We start from the raw sequence: 11,079 nt of genomic DNA, 5'->3' as shown, positions 1-11,079 counted from the left end.
AAATTAGGAAACTTTAAGGGAATGTAATGTCTATAACTTTCCATATTTATATTTTATGGGTATTAGCGTGTAAAATATATTGTCTATAAATTTCCATATTTATATTTTATGGGTATTACTATTAGCGTGTAAAATATATTTATTCAAAGGAGGAAGTTCGTTCGACAAATTCGCGGCGTGGGCTCGCGGGGATCTCTACCCCGATCCAGAGGAGAGGCAGTCAACCGAGGCGAGTTCTTCTGCAAACCCTGTCTTCGGTTTCTATTTTCTGAGAAAACGTTGATCGGATTGTGTTTGTGGGCATCCCTCCATGATCACAGGCTGAAATTTTCTAATGTTTGCTTGCAGGTTGATCCCAACGCCCAAAAAAGAAACGGGCGTAATGTAATCATTGTGTTCATCGAAATCGGGTTTTGCTGAAGTTTTGAACAAATTTGTTCCCGAATCTGAAGGTTTAGGAAGTTCGGAAAAGAATACTAGCATTTGGGAAGAGAGAGGAGAAATGGGGGTTATGTCGAGGCGGGTGCTGCCCGTCTGCGGCAGTATCTGTTGCTTCTGTCCATCGTTGAGGGCGAGATCCCGGCAACCTGTCAAGCGATACAAAAAGCTTATTGCAGATATCTTTCCTCGCTCCCAGGTTAATATCCCAATTACTGATTATTTTCTGTGTGGAGTAGTACTTTGATTTACCTTGTTCGTTGTATTAAATTGGAACTATTTGCACTGTTTATGAGCTAAATTGATTGCGGATATCTTCTTGAAGAAGTCGTGTTCTTAAATGGTACGTAGGAGTTTGTTTCAATGTTATCTAGATATCAACGCTATATAGATATTAAAGTTATCCGGATAACGATTGTATCCATCAAATGCAATAAATTAGGTTCAATGTTAGCTTGTTTAAACAACCTAATTATTATATAGACTGATCAATGATCCTTATGATTTTTTTGTTGTCTTTTATCATAGCCATAATATAGCTTAGCATCTAGATGTTTACATATTTAATTGATACTTTGATATCATAAAGACAATACTTGTAAGTCATTTGTGAAATTATTTTTTGAAGATGTTGCCAAACCAAACAACTGATATATGCAAATAGGATAAAATCTCATAATAGATGTAAACAAACAACCACATAAGCAATTTAGTTCTTTTATTAGGTCATGCCCTTATACCTTTTGATTGCAATTAAAAGTAATTTTACTATTATCAGTTCTTAAATTGATAGCAATTAAATTAATTAATTAACTAGTGATTAAAATTTAAACTTTAAAAATGAAAATTCAAAACTAGTATTACGAATAGTTTAAATACTTGAAATTTTGGATATTACACATTTTGTCTGAAGATATATTTTTGGGTTAGTGGCTATATTTACATTCATTATAGGGAAGTTTTACACTTTTTCTTGGTTGTCCTCATTTTAACATTGTTAACAAATTCATATCCGACTAAAGTTTGATTGGGAATTTCTCTATCGGGTTATTTGACCTGCACCATATTTTTATGAAATTATTTTTAGAGGTAGATTACTCAAGACTTTTGATATAGATCCTTCTGTATGAATGGCTGTTCGATGTGTTTACTTAAGTGGTATTCACTATTTAACTCTACCAAGGTCCATCTATAACTTTTATTTGAATTATTTTTCAGGACTTTATGTTCATTACATAACAATCTACTTTATATTCTCTTAGTTCTATTTTTAATAAACCTTTACAAGTGGATGTTACTATTGCAAGGCTCCTGAGGCCATCCATGGTTAGTTTCGTGGTTGAAATGGACGTAACTATTCCTTTTAAAAGGGGAGTTAATTTAGTTTATCTTAAATGATTATTGACAGGAGGTTGAATTTGAGTGTATGCTATCCTAGTGTTCATCTTGCAAAATTTTTATCACAAATATACATATTGCTTAAGGCTTGCTTTGAAGTGAAAAATTATCTTTTGTTACTTGCTATTCCTCAAACTGTAGATCTGGAGTGTACTAAAAATCTTGTACCATTTTTAGATCTTGAAATGGAATCTATGCTTTCCCTTGTTGTTGTTGCTTGAGCTTGAAGTTTCAAGACAATGGTGAGCACCTCTTCTTCAAGCAAGAGCATTGACTCAGATTCAATAGTTAGGATAGTTTATCCTCATGATCATCTTGTTGTTGAGGATTTGGGATTTGAGCAAATGGTAGTCTTTTAAGCATTGAAGCTCAAGTTGCTACAAATTTTCAAATCTTGTTGTTAGAAGAATCAATAATAGGAAGAAGGTATTTTGCCATTCCTCAAAGTTTATTAAACTTCAAGCAAGATGCAAAAATTCACCTATCTCTTCGCTTTAATGTTTTTTAGCCACCTACAAGATTCTTATAAATTTTGTTCATTATGCTATTTTGTAGTAGTTTTCTTTTAAAATAATTCCTTAAAAGAATATTTCATTCTTTCCTTTGTATATTCATCTTTATCCTAGAACTTATTATCTTCACTTGAATTCATCTAATATGATCTGTTTTTTAGATCTCTTATCTTATGACTAGGCTTTTTTATTTATTTGTTTTTTCTTTTCCATTGTAACTAATTATTGTATGAATTTTCAACCATCGGCCACATATGTTTTCATTAGTGGCTGTTTAGGATTAATATAATTTAACATACTATTGCTATATTAATTGATTGCTAAGAAACTTTAATTCAATTGTAATTATAAGATAATTTAATTACTGTTAAAGTATTTTTACTATTATCAGTACTTAAGTTGATAGCAATTAATTACTTAATTTACTAGTAATTAAAATTTAAACTTAAAAAATGAAAAATCAAAACTAGTATTACAAATAGTTTAAATACTTGAAATTTTGGATGTTAAACATTTTGTTCGAAGATGATATTTTTGGGTTAGTGGCTATATTTACATTCATTATAGGGAAGTTTTCAACTTTTCCTTGGTTGTCCTCGTTTTAACTTTGTTAACAAATTCATATCCGACTAAAGTTTGATTGAGAATTTCTCTATCGGGTTATTTGTCCTGCACCATATTTTTATAAAATTATTTTTAGAGGTAGATTACTCAAGACTTTTGATATAGATTCTTCTGTATGAATGACTGTTCGATGTGTTTGCTTAAGTGGTATTCACTATTTAACTCTACCAAGGTCCATCTATAACTCTTATTTGAATTATTTTTCAGGACTTTATGTTCATTACATAAAAATTAACAATCTACTTTATATTCTCTTAGTTCTATTTTTGATAAACCCTTACAAGTGGATGTTACTATTGCAAGGCTCCTTAGGCCATCCATGGTTATTTTTGTGGTTGAAATGGACGTAACTATTCCTTTTAAAGGGGGGAGTTAAATTAGTTTCTCTTCAAATGATTATTGACAGGAGGTTGAATTTGAATGAATGCTTTCCTAGTGTTCATCTTGCAAAATTTTTATCACAAATATACATATTGCTTAAGGCTTGCTTTGAAGTGAAAAATCATCTTTTATCACTTGCTATTCCTCCAACTGTAGATCTGGAGTGTACTAAAAAACTTGTACCATTTTTAGATCTTGAAATGGAATCTATGCTTTCCCTTGTTGTTGTTGCTTGAGCTTGAAGTTTCAAGACAATGGTGGGCACCTCTTCTTCAAGCAAGAGCATTGACTCAAATTCGATAGTTAGGATAGTTTATCCTCATGATCATCTTGTTGTTGAGGATTTGGGATTTGAGCAAATGGTAGTCTTTTAAGCATTGAAGCTCAAGTCGCTAAAAATTTTCAAATCTTGTTTGTTAGAAGAATCAATAATAGGAAGAAGGTATTTTGTCATTCCTCAAAGTTTATTAAACTTCAAGCAAGATGCAAAAAATCACCTATCTCTCCGCTTTAATGTTTTTTAGCCACCTACAAGATTCTTACAAATTTTGTTCATTATGCTATTTTGTAGTAGTTTTCTTTTAAAATAATTCCTTAAAATAATATTTCATTCTTTCCTTTGTATATTCATCTTTATCCTAGAACTTATTATATTCACTTGAATTCATCTAATATGATCCGTTTTTTTAGATCTCTTATCTTATGACTAGGCTTTTTTATTTATTTGTTTTTTCTTTTCCATTGTAACTAATTATTGTATGAATTTTCAAAAGCTATAATTTTTTTTGCTTTGCTCATTATTTTATTTGTCAGACTTCTTGATTTCTTATAATCATTATATGATACAAATCATTGTTGAGAAAAATATTATGAGAAAATGATCAAAAGGATCCCTCAACTCGTTGTGAGGGACTAAAAGGTCCCCAATTCATTTGAGGGACCAATTTGGTCTCTCAACTCTTTAAAATATGATATTTTTGATCATAACATCTATTATTGCACTTAATTGTGTTAAATATAAGGGTATTTTGGACATTTTTAATTAAACATTTATTAAATATAATTTTCAAGTAATTAGAATTTTTCTAAAAAAATTATTAAACGTTTAAAATTAAAACTAAAATTATTATTAATTATTTTCATTAAAGTAATTTTTAACAAATTTTTTAGAAAAAAAATATAATTACTTGAAAATTACATTTATAAATATATAATTAAAAAATAATCAAAATATCCTTACATTTAATACCATTAACTCTAACATTGGATGTTAAGATAAAAAAATGTCTCATTTTAAAGAGTTGAGGGATCAAATTGATCCCTCAAAAGAGTTGGATTATTTTAGTCTTTCAAAAAGAGTTGAGGGACTATTTTGATCATTTTCTCAAAACATTATCATACTTACCTCCCTTCAAGCATTGCTTCCACGTGCCATGTTGGCACGTCCCCACAAATTTTTTTTTGGGGATTGACGCCGTATCTTATAGCTTGTTTATCCCTTAAGGGAATCACCTATCTTCTTTGGTCTCAAACAACTAAGATCTCATAAGTTCATTTATTTAATACTTTAAAAGGACACAATATGCAAGAACTCTACATGCTAACACGGAAAGTGCAATAGGAAGCTTATTGTCACTGTGAGCTCATGTGCTTTCAACTCTCCGATTGTGTTGATCCCTTGAGCATTCCCAACTTTGATGGAGTGGTGCTTTCATCCACAAATTGAAAGCACATCTTATAATTGCCTCTGTACTCCTACCAGAGATCAAACATGACATCCAACATTTCCACTGTGTTTGACTGTGAACATTCTAATCTTTGACCTCATAAGAGTATAAATCAATATCATCATTATGGTGCATATAATAAGCATTTATATGCAATGATATATGATCATATTCTAAGTTGAATAGATAGAAATTTTTTTGTATATGCAACAAGATCATAAATGTATAAAAACATAATTAATGGATCTAAAAAATATTTATCCAAAGTCTGTTTCAAGGTAACAACTATCCTATGTAATCATTTCCAAATTATCACATATTATAAGGAACTCAATAACACTTGAATCATCAAAATTTGAAATGGGTACAAAATTAAGAGCATCCAAAAATTACTCTAAGAAGACTTGAAATTACAACATGGCATGATAAGGCTTTCAAATCAGTTTAGAAAGGAAAGAATATGGATATATCATAATGCTGCAATATAGAATTTGCATGTTTTCATATAATGTACATATACCTGTTAGCAAGGGTGTAAACATTTTTTATGAACACACTGATGTAATTGAACAATAACAAACGTATAGAAGTGAAGTGCTATGCCTCGAAGTGCTCGGAAATGCAATTAGATGCACAAGAGTTGGCAGCAGTTTGGGATGAGACGAGGGTTTTGTATACTTTATTTAAAACTTGGATGAGGGCAATAGATATAAATAAAGACACGGAGGGGCTGGGGTGCGATGGGGAAGGAAGAGCAAGGAGATTGTCGACCAAGTTTCACCATTGAAAGAGAATCAAGTGGTATTTGTAGAATGACTTGGGAAAAGTAGTGTTAGTTATGGTGTTGCAAATGGATAGGAACGGATGGAAAGGTTACGTGTAGGAGTATTAGGGAGATGGCATGTATTCAGGTTGAGTGGTAATGGAGAGGAGGATCTGACAGCAACAAAACTTCTAACCTCTTGAGCACTTGTCCTGATTTCATCTGGGCGTTAAGTTGGTTGACATTAAGGGAGGAGTTCCACCATGTATTGTTTACAAAATGCATATTGTGCATGAATTGGAGTTTGTGCCCTTTTGATTCTTGGATAATTGAAATCATATATCTGAAACCATACTGATGCAAATACGATGGACCCTTTACGTTTTCATAAAGAAAAATAAAATAGCTAACTTTCTTTGTGCGGATCAACATTTTAGTTTGAATCTGATGTGACTTTTTTCAATGGTTATATTTAAATATTGCATAGTTTTCGCTTTATGCACTCCTATCCACTTCATTGTTATAGAGCTGATTGGACATTCAAAGAATTGCGAAGCTTGATTACCTGAAACATCCAAAATTCTTTTGTTAACTCCAACTTATCGGCACTGCTCAGTGTTTCTCAATGCAGACTTCGTTTTTTTTATGCTGCCAGGCTTTTGATTTGTACTGTCTTTGATGTGCTATTTATATTTTGCATTCTTCTTCTTTCTTGTAGGTATGATATTGCTCACGACTTAGTTTAGAATTTCAATCTTTAATGGATGTTTTATCATCATGCCTTATTGCTATTAGTCAGTGATTTTTCTTGATTTAGTTTTATAATGTATTTCCATAATTACATGACTAATTGGCTTTGTAACATACAGTTCTACGGGGTTGAGAAAGTTTTGTAGCGCCAGTTTAAACATGAGAAGTGTCTGGTATAGTCTGATAAGTTTGTGCTACACTTAATTAAGGCACCCACCATCTTATTTCAGACTTTCCAGGTTGAATGTAAAACTGACCTTTCCTTTGATTTTAGAATTGTGGTTTGAAATCTATGCCTGTCACGTGTGATACATATTTAAACATGGATATGATGGATAACCTGAACAAATTTCCCATGGGTTAAACATGATTTAATTTAACTTTTACTGTTTTAAAATGGTACAATCATCTCGCCCTCTAACCACCACTGCACTACTTTCTCCTGAAAATAGCACATTCTCGGAGTTCTTAGCCATATTGTGCTAATGTATGATACTTGGTGGATCTTCAGTAGCAAGCTTTGCTTATTGTATTTCATTTATGAATATTTAGGATGGAAAACTAAATGAAAGGATGATGATAAAGCTCTGTGAGTACACCTTCAAAAATCCATTGCGGATACCCAAGGTAATTCTCTCGTGCCTCTTATTTTTAGTGCTTTTGATGATTGAGATTAGTCAATAATCCAACATATGTCAATATAGAGCTGCTAGTCCAATGTTCCATATAATATCACTATTGTGTGCTACTAGTTTCGTCTATCCACATTTGAACTAATTGAGAATTCTTCATTTCTTAGAAAGGTTACCTAATAGGGGTGTAAGCTGTTCTAGCTAATCTTTGAACCTTTCAAATCTTTACTGCATGAGTTCCGGGAATAAATTAAATGGTCACATGTGCCAAGCTATAGCTTTAATTGGTCCCAAACAATTTTCTCTGCCGCTTAAAGCATGATTTGAGTGAGGTGAGAGTTTGGGAAAGTAGAGCTTCTTGGGTGGAAATGATATGCATGTTATATGAAGCGTGAGTTGATGTTGGGGGTGGAGGCCTGAAGTAAATCCATTGACATGGACGCATCCAAATAGAACTATTATTTATATAAGCATGATCTATTTATCAAGTGCAATTTATGCTGCCTCAGTAAATCTTGGATGCATTTTTGTCATGCATAGAAGCAAACTTATTTTCTGCATTACTCTGTTTTCTTGGACCAGATTGAATTATGTGATAGATGGAATTATTTACAGCTCATTGCATTTATATAAAGAGAATATGTATTATACTATTTTCTAGTTCCTCGTAACTCTTGCAGGACATCCATAAGCAATACATCCTGACAGTTTTTTTTTTCACTCATTGGCACTTTACCAGTATTCATTTTTAATGCATACCAGTCTGCTTAGGCTCTTAACCAACTTTTGATCTCAAAATTTTCAGCAAACTTTTTCCTAAGAGACTTCTTTTCTCTTCTATCATCACCTATGATAATTATATCAACATATACAACAAGAGTTGAGATTTTATTATTAGTGGAGTATTTTATGATCTCCGTGACATTGCTTGTATTCAACCTTATTCCTAGCTTTTGTGAATTCGCCAAACCATTTTGGAGATTGCTTAAGGCCATATAGTCTTTTTAATTTGCACACTTTATTTTTTGCAAAAGAACTATTAAACATAGGTGGTAGATTCATACAGAGTTTTTCTTTAATATCCTTATGTAAGAAAACATTCTTAAAATCATACTATTGCATGGACTATCCATGATTTCCTGCAATAAAAATTAAGATGCATATCATATTCATTTTTATAGCAAAAGTAAAAGTCTCTTTGTAGTCAATTCCATACGATTGAGTGTATCCTTTGGTTACTCGTCTTGCTTTATACCATTTTCAGGCTTCCATCTGTTCTATATTTTATAAAAAAAATTATTTTGCATCCTACAATTTTTTCTCTTTTGGGAGTTTATCGATCTCCCAATTGTGTTTTTTTTTCCAAAACATTCATCTCCTCTCATGTTATTCTTTCAATTCTTGTTTTTAAGTATCTCAAATAGAGTTTATATCACAACCTGATTCAGAGGCTCAAATTAGCGAGACGGGAACAAACAGTTAGATGATTGTTTGAAAGTTCTTTTATTCACTAACTAGTTCCAATACACTAAACATCTAAAAGAGCCACAAAAACCTCAACAACAACAACAACAACAACAATATCAAGCATTTATCCCACTACGTGGGGTCATCTACATGAATCATTTTTCTCCATTGTGTCCTATTAAGAGTTAAATTTTCATATAAAGCTAGTAAAAAAGGTCATTTCTAATATTTTTCAACCAAGTTTTTTTAGGTCTACCTCTACCTTTATTGGCATAATTCAAATATAATATCTCTACTTTCCTAACCAGGTCATCGGGAGGCCACCATTTTATGTGAAGAGCCACTAAAACCTCAAATGAATAAAAAAATAATTATAAATAGATATTTTTTACATTGATCTTTCTCTTGGAGCATTGTGCTTACGATACACGTTCTCTCTTATTCCACTCATTTTAATTATTTGAAAATATCTAAGAAATATTTTGCAAATATAAAGTGAGTCACAACTCAGTGAGTATATCACGATTCTAAATTATAATAATATAAGGCATTTGGAATAATATACATGCTAATTTTAAAATATAAAGTAATGAGCTGTCAAGATAAAAGATGTTTCGTTAAGCTTATCTTTCAACTGAGAGTTCCCCTATTGAAGATGAGTTTGATTGAAAATTTTTTGTTTCTTCTCAAAAGAGACATCTTTTGAAGTAAAGAATTTTTTTGGTGAATAGGATAATTGCTCTTATACTCTTTTTGAGTGGAGGAATACCCAATAAGGAGATATTTGAGAGCACTAGAATCAAATTTACCTCTGTATTATTTATGGATGTAGACATAGACAATGCACCTAATTATTTTTTTTTAGAGAGAATTTTAGAAGTTATTTGTGGGGAAAAATCCAGTCAGATAATTTATAGGACTTTTGAAGCCATTCACTCTTGAGGGAATTTGATTAATTTGATAGGTGGCAGTTAGGAAGAGGAGTTCTAATGACTTCTAGAAATGTTGATATTTTCTTTCCTCCACTCTATGTTGTTGAAGAGTCTCAGGTCAGGTGCATTCGTGGATGATACATTTTATTTTGGAAGAAAGACAATTATGTGGGATTAAAGTAATTGCATTATCAGACCGAAATAACTTGATTGTATTGAATTGTTTTTATATCACGATAGTAAAATGGGAGAATAATGCTGATATCATATTTTTATTTGATAATATACCCATATCAATTAAGTGTAATCATCAATGAAGGTAACAAATCCTATAGCTCCAGAAATATTAGCGATTTTGAAAGGTCCCCAATTTCAGTGTGGACAATTAGAAAATAAGTATAAGATGCAAAAGCACTTTCAGGAAAAATAACATGATGATTTTTGGCAGTTTTACAAGTCTCACAGTAAATATTTTTTATTTAACATTCAAAAAAAGAGAAAAAAAACATACATTATACGGTTTCGCCTGGAGAGGAGTGATTTACCTATATAAAAACAAATGCATCTAAAGGCCATTTGCTGAACAACGGGCAGCTAGCAGGCGGGTTTTCTAGGCTGGCGGGTTGGATGGGTTTAATAAAAGAATTTACTTTGTGAATTGTGATCGGCTCGGCTCGTTTAACTAGCCGCTTGATAAGCTTGAAATTAAACGAGTTCAATCTGAACACGAGCCGAGCTCTAAGCTTGAAATTAAACAAGCTCAATCTGAACACGAGCCGAGCTCGAGCATGGGAATTTTAAACGAGCTCGAGCTCGAATAGTTGCCCGAGAAGCTCGACAAGCTTCGAGCCAAGCTTGAGCACGGTTTTGACAAACGAGCTTGAACTCGAATAGGGTGAAGCTTGGCCCGGCTCGGTTTGTTTGCATCCCTAGTTGTTGAGCTTAGGTTATAACATGATACTACTGTTTCTCAAAATCAAATTGGATTCATGCCAGGTTGGTCTACTATGGAAGCTATACATTTATTGAGATGAAGAAGTATAGAGGGAATAAGGAGGATCTACATATGATATTTATTGATTTTGAGAAACCATATGATAAAGGTCCAAGCGAAGAGCTATTGCGAGTTTTAGAAAAGAAAGGGGTTAATAATGCTTATATTCAAGCCATTAAGATAATGTATGCAAGAGATGTTGCTTGTATTCAAAAAGAAGGTGGTTTGACCAATTATTTTCCTTTTTCAATTGGATTACATCGAGGATCAACTTTAAGCTCATATCTTTTTGCTTTAGTCATGGATGTTCTCACTAGACACTTGCAAAATGATGTACATGGTGTATGCTTTTTGCTGATGATATCCTTTTTCTTGATATGACTATAGAGTGAGTTGATGGTAAACTTGAATTATGGATGTCAACCTTAGAGTCTAAATGTTTTCATTTGATTAGATCTAAA

General features: G+C 32.1%; 1 protein-coding gene across 1 annotated transcript in view; it reads left to right on the top strand.

Annotated features, from left to right (window-relative positions):
- The first annotated feature begins 348 nt into the window (after nucleotides 1-348).
- The window catches only part of LOC110101950, a 29,011-nt gene continuing 18,280 nt past the window's right edge, over nucleotides 349-11,079 (top strand). Inside the window, exons 1-2 of the mRNA XM_028693333.1 lie at nucleotides 349-637; nucleotides 7,146-7,220. Coding sequence (XP_028549166.1) covers nucleotides 503-637; nucleotides 7,146-7,220 — 210 coding nt within the window. The 5' untranslated portion in view covers nucleotides 349-502. The remainder of the gene's footprint in view (nucleotides 638-7,145; nucleotides 7,221-11,079) is intronic.

Source organism: Dendrobium catenatum, unplaced genomic scaffold, assembly GCF_001605985.2.
Source record: "Dendrobium catenatum unplaced genomic scaffold, ASM160598v2 fragScaff_scaffold_264, whole genome shotgun sequence".
In the NCBI taxonomy this organism is placed as follows: Eukaryota; Viridiplantae; Streptophyta; class Magnoliopsida; order Asparagales; family Orchidaceae; genus Dendrobium; species Dendrobium catenatum.
This window is presented reverse-complemented; position numbering and strand designations above follow the sequence as displayed.